Raw genomic sequence first — 22,457 nt, 5'->3', positions numbered from 1 at the left:
CGTCGGATGACAAGGATGCGCACTACTTCAGAGTGGTATGTGATCCTGTCTTGGAAGTCATGTTGCTAGACAACAATGAACCTACGAGCTATGGAGAAGCGATGGTGGGCCCGGATTCCGATAAATGGCTCGAGGCCATATAATCCGAGAGAGGATCCATATATGAAAACAAAGTGTAGACTTTGGAAGAACTACTTGATGGTCGTAAGGCTGTTGAGTACAGATGGATTTTAAAAGGAAGACAGACAATGATGGTAAGTGTCACCATTGAGAAAGCTCGACTTGCCGTTAAGGTGTTTCCTGACAAGTTCAAGGAGTTGACTACGGTGAGACTTTTTCACTCGTAGAGATGCTAAGAGTCTGTTGGAATTATATTAGCGATTACTGCATTATTTATGAAATCTTGCAGATAGGATGTCAAAACATTGTTTCCTCGACAATTTTCTTGAGGAAAGGTTGTATGTGATACAACCGGAAGGTTTTGTCAATCCTGAAAGATGCTAATAAGTATGCAAAGCACCATCAATCCTTTTGAGGACTGGAGTAAGCATCTCGGAGTTGGAATGTATGCTTAGATAAGATGATCAAAGAATTTGGGTGTATACAAAGTTTATGAGAAACTTGTATTTCCAAGGAAGTGAGTGGGAGCACTATAGAATTTCTGATGAGTATATGTTGTTGACATATTGATGATCAGAAATGATGTAGAATTTCTGGAAAGCATATAGGGTTATTTGAAAAGTGTTTTTCAATGGAAAGCCTGGATTAAGCTACTTGAACATTGAGCATCGAGATCTATAAGGATAGATCAAAACGCTTAATGGTACTTTCAAATGAGCACATTCCTTGACATGATCTTGAAGGTGTTCAAGATGGATCAGTCAAAAAAGGAGTTCTTGCCTGAGTTGTAAGGTATGAAGTTAAGACTTAAAGCTCGACCATGGCAGAATAGAGAGAAAGGACGAAGGTCGTCCCCTATGCTTAAGACATAGGCTCTACAGGATGCTATGCTGTGTACCGCACCTGAAGTGTGCCTTGCCATGAGTCAGTCAAGGGGTACAAGAGTGATCCAAGAATGGATCACAGTACAGCGGTCAAAGTTATCCTTAGTAACTAGTGGACTAAGGAATTTTCTCGGTTATGGAGGTGATAAAGAGTTCGACGTAAAGAGTTACGATGATGCAAGCTTAACACCTATCCGGATAGCTCTGAGTAGAGATACCGGATACGTATAATGGAGCAACAAATTTAGAATAACTCCAAGTAGAACAGTTATTTGAAATGGCTCCAAATAGAGCGTGGTAGCTGCATCTAGGAGATGACATAAAGATTTGTAAAGCACACACGGATCTGAAAGGTTCAGACCCATTGACTAAAACCTCTCTCAAAAGCAACATGATCAAACCCAGAACTCATTGAGTGCTAATCACATAGTGATGTGAACTAGATTATTGACTCTAGTAAACTCTTTGGATGTTGGTCACATGGCGATGTGACCTGTGAGTGTTAATCACATGGCGATGTGAACTAGATTATTGACTCTAGTGCAAGTGGGAGACTGTTGGAAATATGCCCTAGAGGCAATAATAAATTGATTATTATTATATTTCCTTGTTCATGATAATCGTTTATTATCCATGCTAGAATTGTATTGATAGGAAACTCAGATACATGTGTGGATACATAGACAACACCATGTCCCTAGTAAGCCTCTAGTTGACTAGCTCGTTGATCAATAGATGGTTATGGTTTCCTGACCATGGATATTGGATGCCATTGATAACGGGATCACATCATTAGGAGAATGATGTGATGGACAAGACCGAATCCTAAGCCTAGCACAAAGATCGTGTAGTTCGTATGCTAAAGCTTTTCTAATGTCAAGTATCATTTCCTTAGACCATGAGATTATGCAACTCCGGATACCGTAAGAATGCTTTGGGTGTACCAAACGTCACAACGTAACTGGGTGACTATAAAGGTGCACTACAGGTATCTCCGAAAGTGTCTGTTGGGTTGGCACGAATCGAGACTGGGATTTGTCACTCCGTGTAAGCGGAGAGGTATCTCTGGGCCCACTCGGTAGGACATCATCATAATGTGCACAATGTGATCAAGGAGTTGATCACGGGATGATGTGTTACGGAACGAGTAAAGAGACTTGCCGGTAACGAACAAGGTATAGGGATACCGACGATCGAATCTCGGGCAAGTACAATACCGCTAGACAAAGGGAATTGTATACGGGATTGATTAAGTCCTTGACATCGTGGTTCATCCGATAAGATCATCGTGGAGCATGTGGGAGCCAACATGGGTATCCAGATCCCGCTGTTGGTTATTGACCGGAGAACGTCTCGGTCATGTCTGCTTGTCTCTCGAACCCGTAGGGTCTACACACTTAAGGTTCGATGACGCTAGGGTTATAAAGGAAGTTTGTATGTGGTTACCGAATGTTGTTCGGAGTCCCGGATGAGATCCTGGACGTCGCGAGGAGTTCCGGAATGGTCCGGAGGTAAAGATTTATATATGGGAAGTCCTGTTTTGGTCACCGGAAGAGTTTCGGGGTTTATCGGTAACGTATCTGGACCACCGGGAGGGTCCCGGGGGTCCACCAAGTGGGGCCACATGCCCCGGAGGCTTGCATGGGCCAAGGGTGGTGAGGGACCAGCCCCTAAGTGGGCTGGTGCGCCTCCCACAGGGCCCAAGGCGCAGCAAAGGAGGAGAGAGGGGAAACCCTAGGCTTAGATGGGCCTAAGGCCCACCCTAGGGGGCGCCCCCTCTCTCCCCCTCTTGGCCGCCTCCCCTTTCCCATCTAGGGCTGCCGCCCCCCCTAGGGGTGGGAACCCTAGAGGGGGCGCACCCTCCTCCCTCTCCCCTATATATAGTGAGGCCTGGGGCTACCCATAACACGCGATCTGATCTCTGCCTGTTGGTGCAGCCCTCCCTCTCTTTCTCCTCATATCTCGCGGTGCTTGGCGAAGCCCTGCAGGATTGCCACGTTCCTCCATCACCACCACGCCGTTGTGCTGCTGCTGGATGGAGTCTTCCTCAACCTCTTCCTCTCTCCTTGCTGGATCAAGTCATGGGAGACGTCACCGGGCTGTACGTGTGTTGAACGCGGAGGTGCCGTCCGTTCGGCACTTGGTCATCGGTGATTTGGATCACGACGAGTACGACTCCATCAACCCCGTTCACTTGAACGTTTCCGCTTAGCGATCTACAAGGGTATGTTGATGCACTCTCCTTCCCCTCGTTGCTGGTCTCTCCATAGATTGATCTTGGTGACACGTAGGAAAATTTTGAATTTATGCTACGTTCCCCAACAGCTTGCGCATGACATGGCCGCATATTAGTAAGATGAGTATCTCCGGATGTGTGCGCGCACATGCTTGGAAGTAATGGTGTTTGAACCAGAGTACTTGAGAGAATCAAATGTCGAAGACACAATAAGACTCATGGCAATTGGGTTTTTAGGTGTGCTTGGTTCTTCGAGGATTGTGGGCTTGCTATGGCCCTGCCCGTGAGGGCGTGTGTCCATGGGTCAGAGTTTTGGGTTTTGTTGTTCCTTTTTTTTCACATTTTAATTCATGAATATTAATACGAACATTTCAAAACGCGTAATCACTCTTTAAAATCTGCTGACATTTTTTAAAATTTAGGAATATTTTTAAAATGCATGAATACTTTTAAAGTTTATGAACAATTTTTAAGTTTTGTGACCATTTTAAAATATGAGAACCTTTTCTAAAATCACACACATTTTGAAAATCCTTGAATATATTTAAAATTAGTGAAGATTATTTTTTCAAAACCATGGTTTTTAAATTTGCATTTAAAAACAATCCATGAACATTTTTTGATTTAACAAAAAAAAATCAAATACAAAAGATACCTAGTTTTTCTCTCACCTAGAAGTGTAGCGAGCATAAAAAGGCTAAATGAGCAAGTGAAGCAGGGAGCCGAGCTGAGAGAGCGATAGTTTCATGGGCCAACCTATTGAGTGTTATAACAACAATTTCAGATTTTAAGCGTGAAATAGGTTCTCCCAAGAGGCTCACACAACCACCACAAGCTAACATTGATGACGAAACATGTAAAGACATCACAACCATGCACCAAACCAATCCACCCTCGTCTCAGAACAAATATTGTTTACGACAAAAACCCAACACGATATATAAAAAAGACGCTGACATAACATAATTAAACCCAAGCCAACGTAGTTAAAGGAGGTGTTTGTTTTTTAGAGGGGCAATGCAAATGATAAGGGAACTAAATCAACATGTGATTACGGAGGTAACAGATGATTATCTATTTTGTTTGGTTCATTCCGCTAGATGAATTTGGCCGCCGGTTGCAGAAAATGAAAGAGAGGAAAGAGAGGAGACAAGGGAAGGGAAATGGTGGTCCCCTCTCCTTCCTCGACGCCATCGGCCGCTGCCGGACGCCCCCACCAGACCTACAACAAGTCTAGCTTTCTCTAGCCGGTCATGGAGCTAGGACTGCGAGGCACCTCTGGCCGCTCCGCCGGCACCGACTACACCGCCGGCCACTGCCCCGGCATCCCGGCCAGCCACGACACGCCTCCCTCCGCCCATCTGCGCATCTACGGATGCTCTCCTATGTCTTCTCGGCCCCCACTTGGCCCGGACCATAAGTGGGACGTGGCCCTCGCCGCTGCTACTATACGGGGAAAGATGTTGGAGGGTTCGAGCATGTCCTGTAACGTGACTTGTTTACGGCTAGGATTCGGCGGAATCAAAGTTGAACCAGGTTGCAAACCGTTACAATGGTATGTGTGTGCTACTAGGCCGAGCTAACCAAACACATCTAACGAAATCAGACTATGTCGTCATCGGGTGATGGGAGAAATTGACTCGAACCAAACACATCCAAAATTAAAACACAACAAACGACTACCCTAATCTACTAGATACAAAAGTTATTTACACGACTGAAGAACAACATAGTAAAGCAAGCCTCTAGTATTCTCAAAAAAAAGAAAGAAGCAAGCCTCTAGTAGGCACTATGTGCGTGAAAAGTGGAAAATGAAGACAAGCTCATCGAAGGACTTTAAAGAAAACATATTTCCACATCACTAACAATAAAAAAAAATGTACACTCCCAAATACATATATAGCATGTTCATGGAAATTTCCAGAATAATATACTTTTATACATGGCATAGACCAAAAAACACACAAATACGTACATGAAAATGGGCCATTTTTTGTTGTTGGGCCGAGATTTTGTTTCTTTTGTGCAGCTTGCAAATCATAATATTTTTGAATGAAATCTTACAGATCAGTCACGAATATGTAAAAGTTTTCAAAGATTTATTTTTATATTATTGAAACTTAGAAATATAATTTTTTAATCATTCGAAGAAAAGTCCTCCAACGAGCCCGTCCTTAGTAACTTCGCTCTCCTATGTGCCCAGGTTTTTTAGGCTGATTTGTTTTTGGAAGGTGACATTTTACACACATTTTAAAATACTCTAATAATGTGATAAAGAGTTCACACATGAAGGTGCCGTTTCCTTCACTAAAATCCCCTGAAATTTTAATGCCCGTTAAGCGCGCAATCATCTGAACAATAAAGGTGTGCCGACTGCACGGTAATTACCCAAAAAAATAGCAGAAAACACCCGAACCTCCGAGATAAAGAAACAACCACAGTGAATTCAGCAAGAAAGAAAAATGCAGACAAAAAACAGAGGAAAAGAGCAATTCCATCTCTCTCTCTCTCTAAAAAAGAGAAAGAGAAAAGCTGCAGTTCGCAGGACAGAGATGAACGGCGAGCATGCCATCAATGCCATCCATGTTTCTCTCTCCTCTCACCGTCATCCCTCCTCGGGTTCCAACGAATCCCTCCGCACATCTCCCCACCTTCTTGGTCAAACCGCCCCTCCTCCTCTCTCTCTCCTCTGTTTTCTGTTTCTTCTTCTCTCCTCAGGATAAAAGAATGGGGGAGAGGGGAGCCGAGTAATAATGGCAGGAGGAACCTTCTTTTCCTGACTCCCTGCGGCTGCAGCTCATCATTTGTCTCTGATCCTTGTGCCTTGTTCCCTCTGCGGCTGGTCTTGGCCATTGGTGGACTGAGCCATCGCCGGCAGGGAGAGGGGGCTCCTGCGATTCGCATTTCTCCGTAATCTCGACAAGGTTCGTCTCCCGTTTCTGTCCAATGTTCCTTGGTCAAATCTCTCTCTGTGGGATATCCCGCATTCCGTTCTTGCGAGGAGATTCCGTTCTTCCTCCCTGCGCTTTGGTATGTGTTCTTTGTGATTCGAATTTCTTCTGTAAACAAACAAGATCCTATCATTCTGATGTCATGTTTTGATTCCCTTCCTTGAAAATAAATCAGAGTTTGGGGTTGTCGAAATGCGCCTTAAAAGTTGTGTTTTGTTTTAAACTGTGGCTTCGTTGGATTTTTCTTTCTCTGCGTAATGCGTGTTGTTTCTGATCCAATTTTGTTTAAATTTCACTTGCCTTATCCGCCCCGTTTTTCAAAAATAGGCGTAAATTCCTCGCCGATTGACATGTGGAGGAAAAGTTTGATTTGAATGTCTGTCTTCTCCTTTTTTATCTCTGGTTTGGTTTGGTTCCTCCAGCTCGCAAGATGAACGATCCTCCATTTCCCCATCCTGCAGACGATTGGAATCAAAGAAGCAACCTTTTTTATCGTGGTACTTACGATGTTTGGCTCAAAAGTGACGATCCCAGCCCTCCTATATCTTTTATCAAAAACATTCTTCACCATCTCCGCCAAAGTTCGTTCTTGGAGCAATTTTGAAGGGCTTTAGGAGAAAAAGTTGTTCCCTGTTGTCATGCGCCTCGAGCTCCGAGCCCCGAATCAGCACGCTGTTGCGTTGAGGGGTCCATGGCCTCTTCCTTTGCTGTTCTTGGAGTGAATAAGATGGAGCAGCCGCTCCCCACCTTTTATTTTCGGCTCCTTTTCCGGTAGTACATTCAACTTCTTTGTGGATGACTGTGCCGGTCGCATCAACCTAACCTTTTGATGTTATACGGGTTGTCGTTTACCCGGGGGCATGGACATGCTTTCAGTTTTGGAGAATCAGCTTTCTGCTCGATAAGATCGTCTTGTTTTTGCAACTCGAAGCCAATTCTTGATCCTTTTGGTGTTTTGAGCCAAAGATTTGTGTGAGACCAAGAAGCTACATCACATCCGTTGGCTCCTTTTCTCTGTTCTTGTCGTTGATGTTGTTTCTGCCCTTCTGTCTTTACTGAATTTTGTTTACCACCGAATGCGCTTTGCATGATGTTGCTTGGCTCTCCTCTGTGAATGCAGGTTCCATCCTGAGATGGACGGCCACACCCACCTAGCCGTGGAGTGGAAGGACCAGAGCCCAGGGGCAGACTGCAGCATGCTGCCGAGCTTCCTCACCGACCCGTTCCCCGCGGACCCCCTGGTGGAGGACTGCGACGGCGGCAACGACGGCTCCGAGGGGGCCGGGTTCGAGAGGCACGGCCTGTCGGTGGCCGTGGGCTCGCCTCAGGAGGAAGGGAAGCCGGCGACGCCGCACTTCGGCCAGAGGTCCAGCTCCAGCAGCAGCCTCTCCGAGCGGATGCAGGCCAGAGCTGGGTTCAGCGTCGCCAAGCTCAGCATGCCTGGCAGCGAATATTCAGGAGCCCAGTCGCCTTACCTGACCATCCCGCCCGGCCTCAGCCCGGCGTCGCTGCTGGAATCGCCCGTGTTCCTCTCCAATGCCATGGTATGCATTGTGTTTAAATTTCCATAGTTGTGATTTTCTCCAGCTTCAGACTGTAGGAATTGTTATTGGTTTTGTCAGTGCGATGCTAGATTGGCAGGTTAAGTATACTTGATTTACTGAACTTTCCGCATTTGCTTTACTGAACTTTTCACATTTCTGTAAGTACATGAAAGTTTACTATGCTAGATTGGGAGGTTAAGTATGCTTTGCTTTACTGAACTTTGGAAATTTCTGCAAGTCCATGAAAGTTTAACTTTGTCATTGCCACCAAATAGCCCACCTATATATACCCGAGGAGATTTTCCTTTCTTGACAAACTCTGAGGAGATTTTATTACCGTTGCCAAAATAAAAGCAAATGGAAGTTTGTATATTTCTGTTCCTTTTCATGTATGAAAGAACTCATGAGTATGCAATTTCAATTAAACAGACACCCTGATACTGAAGCTAGTACCTGAATGTTTTCTAATGCTGTGATTCAGGGCCAGTCCTCGCCAACCACGGGGAAGTTACTCATGCTTGGTGACACCAATAACAACAATAATACTAGGCTTGAACCTCCCTCAATTGAAGATCGTCCCGGTGCATTTTCTTTCAAGCCTTTGGACCTAAAATCATCACAGTACACTGCTGAAGGAAAGAAGGTGAGCAGTTATGTGAAACTGTATATAGTCTTGTTCCTTGCACTGAAAAAAAAACAAGTAATAGCATTATGCTCCTTTGCTATGATGGAAGTAGTTTTGTGCTGACCATATTGTTCCACATGTAACAACCACGAATGACTGATGTGATTCATTGAGTTTTTCTTCTTATCCTCATTCGCATACCCGCATTTGAAATGTTTACCTTTTGTGACCATGGAGCTGGGTAAGTTGACCATTTTTCAGTGTATGCATGAATTGTCAATTTTATCAACTGGACTTTGTGCATACAGAGAATGTAGTTTTTTAAAACAGCGTATTTTGTAACTTTATTGTAAACAGCGTATTTTGTAACTTTATTTTGTAATATTCAATAATACTAGGTTTGGGGCACTGTATTTTTTTCTATTAAAACAGCGTTTCGTACGACTAGTTAAAGCAAGGTGGCTGGTAAGCCTGTTTACCATTATTGTTGGTATTTAATGGAGTTAGTGTAAAAGACACCTTTGTAAATACTGCCAACCAGGTTCATGGTAAAAACTAGATAAATTAGCAGAGTACAGTTTACATTTTTTTTAAACGCAGTGAATGACAGTTTAAGGCTCTCAAATAGGTGCTTTTGTTGCTTACTGTTTATTACCATGTTTTCTCTCTACTTGCTCATTTTTGCCGGCTGTGGCTGATCATATGAAATTGCTATTATGATCATAAAAATTTGAATAAACCCTTTGAATTCCTCTTTCCTTTTGTGACACACCTGTTCCTTTGCCTTCAGGGATCTCTACCCAACAGTCAGCACCCATCAGCACCAAGCAGAGATGTTCCTGTCAAGACAGAAACCAACATTCAGACAACGACACGAGGCGCCATTCCGCCAGGCCATCTGAACCAAGCGCAGTTCAACAACGGGCAAGACCTGATGAAGTGCAGCTACCATGACTGCAATAACAAGCGCAACCGTCTCGCAGCTGACAGCACCACGGCAGGTGGCGACAACAACGACGGCCCACCGGTAACGGCGGCGGACAGCGAGGCGGCGAAGGGAGACTACCCTGCTGCGGTGGCCACAGCAGCGCCGGCCGAGGACGGGTACAGCTGGAGGAAGTACGGGCAGAAGCAGGTGAAGCACAGCGAGTACCCGCGGAGCTACTACAAGTGCACGCACCCCAGCTGCCAGGTGAAGAAGAAGGTGGAGCGGTCGCACGAGGGCCACGTCACGGAGATCATCTACAAGGGCACGCACAACCACCCCAGGCCCGCCGCCCAGGGCCGCCGACCTGCCGGCGGCGCGCAGGTTCACCCGTTCAATGACGCGCAGATGGACGCGCCCGCGGACAACAACAACAACGGCTACGGCAATGCTGGTGGCTCGCAGCCGAACGCGGAGGCGAGGTCGCTGTGGCACGCGGGCGTGGCTGTCCAGGACTGGCGCGGCGACGGGCTGGAGGCCACGTCGTCCCCCTCGGTGCCCGGCGAGCTCTGTGACTCGTCGGCTTCGATGCAGGTCCATGACGGCGCCGCCCGGTTCGAGTCCCCGGAGGGCGGCGTGGATGTCACGTCTGCCGTGTCTGACGAGGTGGACGGGGATGATAGGGTGGCCCATGGCAGCATGTCCCAGGGCCAGGGCGCTGCCGACACCACCGAGGGCGATGAACTGGAGTCCAAGAGAAGGTTATACAATCTCATCTCTTCACGCCCTCACCATATATTCGTTTCATCAAAGAAATAAAAAATGTGTGTGCTCATTTTGGGTGGACGAATGTTTCAGGAAGCTGGAGTCGTGCGCCATTGACATGAGCACTGCGTCCAGAGCTGTCCGCGAGCCTCGGGTCGTGATCCAGACGACCAGCGAGGTGGACATCCTGGACGACGGCTATCGCTGGCGCAAGTACGGGCAGAAGGTCGTCAAGGGCAACCCGAATCCAAGGTACGTCTGAAGCATGAATTAACTTTCCTTAGGAGCAATGTATGTAGGCATGGCAGACTCTCATGGATCGTACCTGCTTGCATTGCAGGAGCTACTACAAGTGCACGCACCCGGGGTGCTCGGTGCGGAAGCACGTGGAGCGCGCGTCGCACGACCTCAAGTCCGTGATCACCACGTACGAGGGCAAGCACAACCACGAGGTCCCGGCCGCGAGGAACGGCGGCCACGGGAGCTCGGCGGCGTCGGGCGGCACGGGGGCGTCGCAGCTGTCCCACGCGCGCAGGGCGGAGCCGCCGTCCGTGCAGGACGGCCTGATGAGGCTGGGCGGCTGTGGCGCGCCCTTCGGCCTGCCGCCGAGGGACCCGCTGGGGCCGATGAGCAACTACCCGTACTCGCTCGGCGGCGGCCACGCGTCGCTGCCGAGCCTGCCGATGCCGTCGGGGCTCGGCGCTGTGGAGGGGCTGAAGCTCCCCATGCTGTCCCCGTCGCTGCACTCGGTGTTCAGGCAGAGGCAGGCCATGGAGACGGCGGCGGGATTCAGGGTGCCCAAGGGCGAGGTGAAGGACGAAGCCGCCGGGGCTGGGGCTGGCGCTAGGGGCGGCGCGGCGGCGGCGGCGGCGTATCCGCAGACGATGATGAGCAGGCTGCCGCTGGGGCACCGGATGTAGATATAGATAATAAAAGGAGGAGGATCGGTTAGAGGGCTAATTAGATTAAAATTGGTTATTAATGTTCGATAAGTATACGGTGGAAACAATCACCCTTACTTCTTGCTACCATTTTTCCTTTTCATCTTCCTGCTCCAAGTACGTTTTGATTCCTCCAGTTATCGTTACGATTTAGGGTGTTTGGTTTACTCCTCTGTTTGCCTTAATAATCAGCATTACGAAGCTTCCATGTTGGGTTCATGCGGTCTTTCAGAACATTAGTTTGCAACTTTATTTTTGAATGAACTCGCATTGGCTAGCCAATTTGTTTCATTTCGCTAGACCAACCATGATACCTTCTCGTTTCTTTTACTCTCCATATAAGGATTGTCTGAAATCAAACTTTGTAAAGTTTGACCATATTTATATGAAAAAGTATTAACATCTACAATCCAAAATTTATACAATATAAAAAGTAAAGTCATGACGCATCTAATGTTATTGATTTCACATTCTAAATCTTGGTACTTTTTTCTATAAACTTGATCAAAGTTTACGAGGTTTGACTTCATATGCGAACTAAAAAGGACCGGAGGGAATACAAAAGAATGCCCCCATCCCCTCGGTGAAGACTACAATCTGCAAAACATCCTACTGAAACAACCAGAGCAGATAATCTCAAAGCAATCCTAAGGAGCTCCCCTCGATGACGATCGAGCATTTGCGCAGAGCAGCTTCTACTGATGCACCAAAGCTCCCAACATACCCAGGATACATTCCAGACTCCCTGAAAAAACAAATTCATCACGTAACAACCATAAGCTCCACAAGAATTAGAAATGACCAAGTGGGAGCATTTGTGCTCGAGATTAGAGTAACACTTTCGCCAAGTGAATTGCTACATCATTCTTCTCTTTCTTTCCGTAAATAGCTAAATCTCCAAAAGAGCAAAAAAGTTGTATATCAAGTATTTCAACTACAATTTTCTAGGTGTTAAGTGCCACAATGCAATCAAAGGACAAATGTTTGATACTCTCTTCTTTGTTGCAAAAGACACACGTTGGATCGGCCACATGGCATTGCTTAACAGGGTTATCCCTAGTCAAACTTTTATTATTGGGAATAAGACACATGAAAACATGATCGCGGGGAAGAATTTTAGGGCGAGCTCTTTTGGGCCTTATGGGTGGCATGCCAAAATAAGATTCCCCCTACCCAGTTTATGTTGGCAGCCCAATCTTTTTATTTTGATAGCCCAACCTAAAAAAAATTGGGCTCGCAGAATAAGCTGTGTAGGGGGCAACATATTTTGGCAGCCACCCATAAGCCCCAAAAGAATTGACCCTTAATCTTCTAAATACAATCGTTCAAATTGTGGGACATTCCTCCAAAGTTGATCAACTTGTAGAAAGACTTAATGAGAAAGAAAACCAGACTATTCAAGCAACCAAACATGAACATCATTTTCATCAAATAAAACAACACTTTTCATAATGGATACATGATCCTCCCAACTAGAAAATAATTGCTCATTTACACATCTCCTAAAGGTTAATTTCAAATCAGAATGATCCCAAACCTGCACATTCGCGTCATCTTGTGAAAAATCACAAAAAATCCTAGAATTTAGTCTTAAGAGAGCAATCACCAAACCAAACATTATGCCAGAAGGCAACATTCTAGCCATTACCGACCTTCCAACGATAAAAAGGCCAGGCACCTGAGAAGTCCCAAGTTATTCTTTTCCAAAAAGGAGAACACGACCGAGGTTTAGCCTATAGAACAGTGTTATATTTAGTAATCTCTTCCAATCACTAGGAAATGATCAAAGTATCTTTTACTCCAAGAAGCAAGTAAAACCATATTAATATACCTAAGATTAGGAACCACCAAATTTCTTTTTCCGGAACACAAGCCCCCATTTTGACATATGTTACTTATGCTCATCTCCCATGTCGCCCCAAAAGAAATGAGACATTTGGGAAGTAATAGCTTCAATGGACCACTTAGGAAATTTAATCATGGACATGAGGTAAGATGGAATACTGGTAATACAATAGTAAGGAAAGTGAATTTCCCTCTTTAAGATAGGTTTCTACGAAGCCAACCCGAGTTTTTCTTAATGATCCTATCAATCACAGGTTGAATATCCTCCCATCTCATTTTTTGAAATGCAGTGCAACACCCATATACTTAAAGAAAAAGGTACAATTTTTGACAATAGAAAATTTGGGCAAAGGAATTGGCAAGGTCATCCTCCACACCAAGAGTATGTAAGTCTCTTTTATGACAGTTAATTTTCATTTGAGACAATTTCCCAACACAAGATAACATCCATTTCAAATTTATAGCATGTTCAATAGAAACATCTAGGAAGAGAATAGTGCCATATGCATATTACAAACTAACCACTCCACCAGGAATAACATGAGGAAGTAGACTAAAATAAATTATGATGAACAACTTTAGAAAGCATCTTAGAAATGACTTCATCCACTAAGTTAAAAAGTAAAGGAGAAAGAAGGTCTCCTTGCATCAAACCCTTAGCTCACAAGATATGTACCATCAGTATCATTAATTCTAAGACAGAAAGAACTTCGAATTAAGGCATTACAAATTCACCCAATCCATTTACTTCCAAAGCCTCTAGAAGAGAGCATTACCATAAGGAATTCCCAACTCACTCTACCATATGATTTCTCATAGTCTTACTTTAAAACCAAGTTATTGTCATCTACAAAAAAATAAGTTATTTGAATCAGTTCTATGAATCTCATGGATAACCTCATGATCCATATCTATGCTCTCAAGAATTAACTTCCCTTTAATTAAAGTAGTTTAGTTTTGAAAAATAAGCCTATCACAAATAGGGTAAACCCTCGTACTCATAACTTTGGTGAAAATCTTAATAACACAAACACACAATTACTAAGAATAATAGGACACAATTTCTTGATCTCTTTAGGAGTTAGTTCTCTAAGAATCAGGGTAATGATAGCAAAGTTAAGACTGTAAACATCCAAAGTACCATTCTCAAAATCTGTCACAAGAGCCATGAAATCTAGTTTGATCAAGACCCAAAAGGTCTAACAAAAAGAAAAGGAAACCCATCAACTCCAGGGGCACCATGGGAATAAGAGCTCATAATAGCCTCCTTAATCTCTTCCTGAGAGAAGAGTCTTTGCAACAAGATCATTAGCATCCCAAAAAATAAATCCCAAATGAATACCAGGTTTAGGTTCAAATGCAAAAGGTTCTTATAAAAATATGTAACAACATCTAACATGTGGGTAGTGAAGGAAATATGCCCTAGAGGCAATAATAAAGATATTATTTATATTTCCTTATATCATGATAAATGTTTATTATCCATGCTAGAATTGTATTAACCGGAAACTTGATACATGTGTGGATACATAGACAAAACATAGTGTCCCTAGTAAGCCTCTACTAGACTAGTTCGTTAATCAAAGATGGTTAAGTTTCCTAACCATAGACATGTGTTGTCATCTAATGAACGAGATCACATCATTAGGAGAATGATGTGATGGCCAAGACCCATCCGTTAGCTTAGCATAATGATTGTTAAGTTTTATTGCTATTGCTTTCTTCATGACTTATACATATTCCTTTGACTATGAGATTATGAAACTCCCGGATTCTGGAGGAATACCTTGTGTGCTATCAAACGTCACAATGTAACTGGGTGACTATAAAGATGCTCTATAGGTATCTCTGAAGGTATTTGTTGGTTGACATAGATTCAGATTAGGATTTGTCACTCCGAGTATCGGAGAGGTATCTCTGGGCCCTCTAGGTAATGCACATCACTATAAGCCTTGCAAGCAATGTGACTAATGAGTTAGTTGTGGGATGATGTATTACGGAACGAGTAAAGAGACTTGCTGGTAACGATATTGAACTAGGTTGATGATACAGATGATCGAATCTCGGGCAAGTAACATACCTATGACAAAGAGAATAACGTATGTTGTTATGCGGTTTGACCAATAAAGATCTTTGTAGAATATGTAGGAGCCAATATGAGCATCCAGGTTCCGCTATTGGTTATTGACCGGAGATGTGTCTCGGTCATGGCTACATAGTTCTCGAACCCGTAGGGTCCCCACGCTTAACATTCGATGACGATTTGTATTATGAGTTATGTGATTTGATGACCAAAGTTTGTTCGGCGTCCCGGATGAGACCACGGATATGACGAGGAGTCTCGAAATGGTCGAGAGGTAAAGATCAATATATTGGAAGGTTATATCCGGACACCAGAATGGTTCCAAAGTGATTCAGGTATTTTTTGGAGTATCGGGAGGTTACCGGAACCCCCCGGGGAAGTATTGGGCCTTCATGGGCTTTAGTGGAATGGAGAGAAGGGCCGCAAGGAGTGGCCGCTCCCCCCCATGGCAAGTCCAAATTGGACTAGGGAGGGGGCGCCGCCCCCCTCTTTCCTTCTCCCTCTCTTCCTCCTTCCCTCTCTCCCCCTCTTGGAAAAGGAAGGGGAGTCCAACTAGGATTGTGAATCCTAGTTGGACTCCCCCTATGGCACGCGCCCCCCTTGGCCGGCCTCCTCCTCCCCCCTCCTTTATATACGTGAGCAGGTGGCACCCCAAAGCACAACAGACAATCTCTTAGCCGTGTGCGGTGCCCCCCTCCGCAGTTCAACACCTCGGTCATATTGTCATAGTACTTAGGTGAAGCCCTGCGCCGGTAACTTCATCATCACCGTCTCCACGCCGTCATGCTGACGGAACTCTCCCTCATCCTCAACTGGATCAAGAGCTCGAGGGACGTCATCGTGCTGAACATGTGCTGAACACGGAGTTGCCATATGTTCGGTACTTGGATCTGTTGGATCATGAAGACGTTCGACTACATCAACCGCGTTACTAAACGCTTCCGCTTTCGGTTTACGAGGGTACGTGGACACACTCTCCCATATCATTACTATGCATCTCCTAGTTAGATCTTGCGTGATCGTAGGATTTTTTTTTGAATGACTACATTCCCCAATAGTGGCATCCGAGCCAGGTCTATGCGTAGATGTTAATGCATGAGTAGACCACAAAGAGTTTTGGGCAATAATAGTCATACTGCTTACCACCAACGTCTTACTTTGATTCGACGGTATTGTTGGATGAAGCGGCCCGGACCGACATTACATGACCGCGTTCATGGACTGGTTCTACCGATGTGCTTCGCACATAGGTGGCTGGCGGGTGTCTGTTTCTCCAACTTTAGTTGAATCGAGTTTGACTACGGCCAGTCCTTGTTGAAGGTTAAAACAGCACACTTGACAAAAAATTGTTGTGGTTTTGATGCGTAGGTAAGAACGGTTCTTACTAGAAGCCCGTAGCAGCCACGTAAAACTTGCAACAACAAAGTAGAGGACGTCTAACTTGTTTTTGCAGGGCATGTTGTGATGTGATATGGTCAAGACGTGATGAGATATAAAATGTTGTATGAGATGATCATGTTTTGTAAAAGTTATCGGCTACTAGCAGGAGCCTTATGGTTGTCGCTTTATTTGTATGAAATGCAATCGCCATGTAATTGGTTTACTTTATCACTAAGCGGTAGCGATAGTCGTAGAAGCAATAGTTGGTGAGACGACAACGATGCTACGATGGAGATCAAGGTGTCAAGATGGTGACGATGGAGATCATGACGGTGCTTTGGAGATGGAGATCAAAGGTACAAGATGATGATGGTCGTATCATATAACATATTTTGATTGCATGTGATGTTTATCTTTTATGCATCTTATTTTGCTTAGTACGACGGTAGCATTATAAGATGATCCCTCACTAAATTTTAAAGTACAAGTGTTCTCCCTGAATATGCACCGTTGCTACAGTTCATTGTGCCAAAACACCATGTGATGATCGAGTGTGATAAGCTCTACGTTCACATACAACGGGTGCAAGCCAGTTTTGCACGTGTAGAATACTCGGGTTAAACTTGATGAGCCTAGCATATGCAGATATGACCTCGGAACACTGAGACGGAAAGGTCGAACGTGAATCATATAGTAGATATGATCAACATAGTGATGTTCACCATTGAAAACTACTCCATCTCACGTGATGATCGGACATGGTTTAGTTGATATGGATCACGTGATCATTTAGATGACTAGAGAGATGTTTATCTAAGTGGGAGTTCTTAAGTAATATGATTAATTGAACTTTAATTTATCATGAACTTAGTATCCGATAGTATTTGCATGTCTATGTTGTTGTAGATCAATGTCCCGTGCTACCGTTCCTTTGAATTTTAATGCGTTCCTAGAGAAAGCTAAGTTGAAACATGATAGTAGCAATGATGCGGACTGGGTCCATGATCTGAGGATTATCCTCATTGTTGCACAGAAGAATTATGTCCTTGATGCATCGCTAGGTGACGGACCTACTGCAAGAGCAGATGCAGACGTTATGAACGTTTGGCAAGATTGGTATGATGACTACTTGATAGTTTAGTGCGCCATGCTTTACGGCTTAGAACCGGGACTTCAAAAATGTTTTGGACACCACATAGCATATAAGATGTTCCAAGAGCTGAAATTGGTATTTCAGACTCATGCCCGAGTCAAGAGGTATGAGACCTCTGACAAGTACTTTTCCTACAAGATGGAGGAGAATAGCTCAACCAATGAGCATGTGCTCGGAATGTCCGAGTACTACAATCGCTTGAATCAAGTGGGAGTTAATCTTCCAGATAAGATAGTGATTGATAGAGTTCTCTAGTCACTACCACCAAGTTACTAGAACTTCGTGATGAACTATAATATGCAAGGAATGATGAAAGCGATTCCCGAGCTCTTCGCGATGCTAAAGGCTGTGGGGGTAGAAATCAAGAAGGAGCATCAAGTGTTGATGGTTAACAAGACCACTAGTTTCAATAAAAAGGGCAAAGGGAAGAAGGGGAAATTCAAGAAGAACAGCAAGCCAGTTGCTGCTCAAGGGAAGAATCCCAAGTCTAGACCTAAGCCAGAGACTGGGTGCTTCTACTACAAAGTGACTGGTCACTGGAAGCAGAACTGCCCCAAGTATTTGGCGGATAAGAAGGATGGCAAAAAGTGAAAGGTATATTTGATATACATGTTATTGATGTGTACCTTACTAATGCTCGTAGTAGCACCTGGGTATTTGATACTGGTTCTGTTGCTCATATTTGCAACTTGAAACAGGGGCTACGGATTAAACGAAGATTGGCTAAGGACGAGGTGATGGTGCGCATGGGAAATGGTTCCAAAGTCGATGTGATCACCGTCGGCACGCTACCTCTACATCTACCATCGGGATTAGTTTTAGACCTAAATAATTGTTATTTGGTGCAAGTGTTGAGCATGAACATTATATCTGCATCTTGTTTAATGCGAGACAGTTATTCATTTAAATCAGAGAATAATGGTTGTTCTATTTATATGAGTAATATCTTTTATGGTCATGCACCCTTGATGAGTGGTCTTTTTTGTTGAATCTCGATAGTAGTGATACACATATTCATAATATTAAAGCCAAAAGATACAAGGTTAATAATGATAGTGCAATTTATTTGTGGCACTGCCGTTTAGGTCATATTGGTGTAAAGTGCATGAAGAACATCCATGCTGATGAGCTTTTGGAATCACCTGATTATGACTCACTTGATGCTTGCGAACCATACCTCATGGGCAAGATGGCTAAGAATCCGTTCTCCACAACTATGGAGCGAGCCACTGACTTATTGGAAATAATACATACCGATGTATGCGGTCCGATGAGTGTTGAGGCTCGCAGCGGGTATCATTATTTTCTGACCTTCACAAATGATTTGAGCAGATATGGGTATATCTACTTAATGAAACAAAAGTCTGAAACATTTGAAAAGTTTAAAGAATTTCAGAGTGAAGTGGAAAATCATCGTAACAAGAAAATAAAGTTTCTATGATCTGACTGCAGAGGCGGATATTTGAGTTACGAGTTTGGTCTTTATTTGAAACAATGTGGAATAGTTTCGTAACTCACGCCACCTTGAACACCACAGTGTAATGGTGTGTTCGAACATCATAACCGCACTTTATTAGAGATGGCGTGATCAATGATGTCTCTCACAGATTTACCACTATCCTTTTGGGGTTATGCATAGATACAGCTGCATTCACGTTAAATAGGGCACCATCTAAATCCGTTGAGACGACACCGTTTGAACTATGGTTTGGCAAGAAACATAAGCTATCGTTTCTTAAAGTTTGGGGCTACGATGCTTATGTAAAAAAAGCTTCAACCTGATAAGCTCGAACCCAAATCGGAGAAATGCGTCTTCATAGGATACCCAAAGGAAAGTGTTGGTTACACCTTCTATCACAGATTCAAAGGCAAGATATTTTTTGCTAAGAATGGATCCTTTCTAGAGTAGGAGTTTCTCTCAAAAGAAGTGAGTGGTAGGAAAGTAGAACTTGATGAGTTAATTGTACCTTCTCCCGAATTGGAAAGTAGTTTATCGCAGAAATCAGTTCCAGTGATGCCTACACCAATCAGTGAGCAAGTTAATGATGATGATCATGAAACTTCAGATCAAGTTACTACCGAACATTATAGGTCAACCAGAGTACGTTCCGCACCAGAGTGGTACGGTAACCCTATTCTGGAAGTCATGCTACTAGACCATGACGAACCTACGAACTATGAGGAAGCGATGATGAGCCCAGATTCCGCAAAATGGCTTGAGGCCATGAAATCTGAGATGGGATCTGATACCTCTCCAACGTATCTACTTTTCCTGAAGTTTTTCCTCTTGTTTTGGAATCTAATTTGCATGATTTGAATGAAACTAACCCCGGACTGAAGCTGTTTTCAGCAGAACTACCATGGTGTTGTTTTTGTGCAGAAATAAGAGTTCTCGGAATGGAACAAAACTTTGCGAGGAATTTTTATGTAATATATAAGAATTTCTGGAGCCAAGACCTACCAAAGGGGGGCACTTGGGTGGGCACAACCCACTAGGGCACGCCCCCTCACCAGGCGCGCCCAGGTGGGTTGACCCACCTGGTGGCCCTGTAGACCCTGAAACCAACACTATAAAATCCTATTTTTCCAGAAAAAAGCCGGGGAGAAAGAATTATCACGATCCACGAGACGGAGCTGCCGTCACCTCCTGTTCTTCATCGGGAGGCCAGATCAGGAGTCCATTTGGGGCTCCGAAGAGGGGGATCTTCGTTCTTCGTCATCACCAACCCTTCTCCATCGCCAATTCCATGATGCTCCCCACCGGGAGTGAGTAATTCCTTCATAGGCTCGCTGGTCAGTGAGGAGTTGGATGAGATTGAAAGGATCGAGAAGAGGTGTCTAGAGGGGGGGGGGTGAATACACTTTAACTAAGAAAAGTTACAATTTTTAACTTCTTTAGGTTTCAGTAGAGTTTTGGCACAAGTTTAAACATTCACAATACATATCAAGAAAGCATGACAAGAGTATATGAGCAGCAGAAAGTAAAGCATGCAAGTTGCAAGAATGTAAAGGGATGGGATTGGAGTGTGCAAACGCAGTTGGAGACACAGAGATTTTTGGCGTGGTTTCGATAGGTGGTGCTATCGTACATCCACGTTGATGGAGACTTCAACCGACGAAGGGTAACGGTTGCGCGAGTCCACGGAGGGCTCCACCCATGAAGGGTCCACGAAGAAGCAACCTTGTCTATCCCACCATGGCCGTCGCCCACGAAGGACTTGCCTCACTCGGGTAGATCTTCACAAAGTAGGCGATCTCCTTGCCCTTACAAACTCCTTGGTTCAACTCCATAATCTTGACGGAGGCTCCCAAGTGACACCTAACCAATCTAGGAGACACCACTCTCCAAGAGGTAACAAATGGTGTGTTGATGATGAACTCCTTGCTCTTGTGCTTCAAATGATAGTATCCCCAACACTCAACTCTCTCTCACAGGATTTGGATTTGGTGGAAAGATGATTTGAGTGGAAAGCAACTTGGGGAAGGCTAGAGATCAAGATTTATGTGGTTGGAGTGGAATATCTTGACCTCAACACAAGTGTAGGTGGTTCTCTCTCAGAAAATGTACGTTGGAAGTGTAGGCATGTTCTGATGGTTCTCTTCACGAATGAAGAGTGGGTGGAGGGGTATAAATAGCCTCCACACAAAATCTAACCGTTACACACAAATCACCAAACTCGGTGGGGTCGAATCATGAAACTCGGTCAGACCGATTTAGTTCAAAATGTGACTGTTAGGGTTTTCAGTGGGACCGACATGATCAACTCGGTGGGAATGATGTGCTAGGATTAGGGTAAAGCCTCATCTTAGTTTGACCGATTACACAAACTCGGTGGGACCGATTTGGGTAATAAGCAAAACAGAGAGTTGGCCAAGCAAACTCGGTGGGACCGATTGCATGTCTTGGTGGGACCGAAATTATTGCAATAGGCAATAGAGAGTTTGCAAGCCCATCTCGGTGAGACCGAGATCCCATCGGTGAGACCGAATTGATTAGGGTTTCTGGCAGTGGCTATGTCAACTGAACTTGGTGGCGCCGGATAGAAAGTTTCGGTGGGGCTGAGTTTGACTTATGGTTTGGAACATATGTGGATGTGAGAAAGTAGTTGAGAGTTTTGGAGCATATCACTAAGCACTTTGAGCAAGCAAGCCATTAAGCAACACCTCATCCCCTCTTAATAGTATTGGCTTTCCTATGGACTCAATGTGATCTTGGATCACTAAAATAAAATGTAGAGTAATGAGCTTTGAGCTTGAGCCAATCCTTTGTCCTCAGCATCTTGAAGGGGTTCCACATCCTCTAGTCCATGCCACTCCATTGTTGAACTTATCTGAAACATACTAGGTAGAAGCATTAGTACAACAAGAGATATGTTGGCATTAATTACCAAAATCACCCAGGGAGCACTTGTGCTTTCAATCTCCCCCTTTTTGGTAATTGATGACAACATACATCAAAGCTTTAGATAAAGATATAGAGAATAACAAGTAAAGCTTTGGAAAAACATGTAACATGCATAGGCTCCCCCTACATGTATGCAATCATGTAAATATGGAATATATAGGAGCATGTGAATGCATAAGCATGATAGAGTAAGAAATGTGTTACATGTATCTTGGCTATATGCATCAGAGCAAATGATGTGAATATGGGAAATGTACCTTCATGCTCATGATTCCTTCTTGCAAACAATATGTACATCAGCAAGAAATCCTCATACAGATGACTGTGATGCATATACTTACCTTGTGGTCTTGAGTTGGCTTAGGAAGGAATGAGCCTGAGTAAACAAGGTTAGATAACACAGATACACCTACTAGCCAGAGCAAACAAAAGAAACCACAAGAGTGCCAAGACTGGGATGACATGTAGAGAGTGAGTATTGAGTACTCTATTGGATATAGACATGTCCCCAAAGGTAAAGATGTGCAATGAATTCAAGGATTTCCTTCCCTTAGATGTCTTGCTCCCCCTGAATCTTGCATGGGATATTGGGAGAAGATA

The 22,457-nt window shown here is 44.2% G+C and overlaps 1 protein-coding gene and 1 long non-coding RNA gene across 3 annotated transcripts; one reads left to right on the top strand and one right to left on the bottom strand.

Moving 5' to 3' along the window:
* The first annotated feature begins 5,796 nt into the window (after positions 1 to 5,796).
* LOC119355451 (probable WRKY transcription factor 34) lies at positions 5,797 to 11,210 on the top strand. Of its 2 annotated transcripts, none has more exons than XM_037622257.1 (6): positions 5,797 to 6,164; positions 7,312 to 7,735; positions 8,217 to 8,378; positions 9,151 to 10,046; positions 10,144 to 10,302; positions 10,391 to 11,210. In XM_037622257.1, the coding sequence occupies exons 2-6, from the start codon at positions 7,325 to 7,327 to the stop codon at positions 10,968 to 10,970; spliced, it is 2,208 nt and encodes a 735-aa protein (XP_037478154.1). In that variant the 5' UTR covers positions 5,797 to 6,164; positions 7,312 to 7,324; the 3' UTR covers positions 10,971 to 11,210. The 2 variants fall into 2 exon arrangements, with proteins under 2 accessions (XP_037478154.1, XP_037478155.1); XM_037622258.1 differs by lacking the exon at positions 5,797 to 6,164 and adding an exon at positions 6,197 to 7,190.
* Positions 7,666 to 10,502, bottom strand: LOC119355452. Its single transcript, XR_005171585.1, has 4 exons — positions 10,376 to 10,502; positions 9,133 to 9,199; positions 8,189 to 8,420; positions 7,666 to 7,785 (listed from the first exon to the last, which is right to left on the bottom strand). It is a non-coding gene; the product is annotated as an uncharacterized LOC119355452 (long non-coding RNA).
* Positions 11,211 to 22,457: the final 11,247 nt, after the last annotated feature.

The sequence above is a fragment of the Triticum dicoccoides genome, chromosome 2A (genome assembly GCF_002162155.2).
Source record: "Triticum dicoccoides isolate Atlit2015 ecotype Zavitan chromosome 2A, WEW_v2.0, whole genome shotgun sequence".
NCBI classification, from domain to species: domain Eukaryota; kingdom Viridiplantae; phylum Streptophyta; class Magnoliopsida; order Poales; family Poaceae; genus Triticum; species Triticum dicoccoides.
This window is presented reverse-complemented; position numbering and strand designations above follow the sequence as displayed.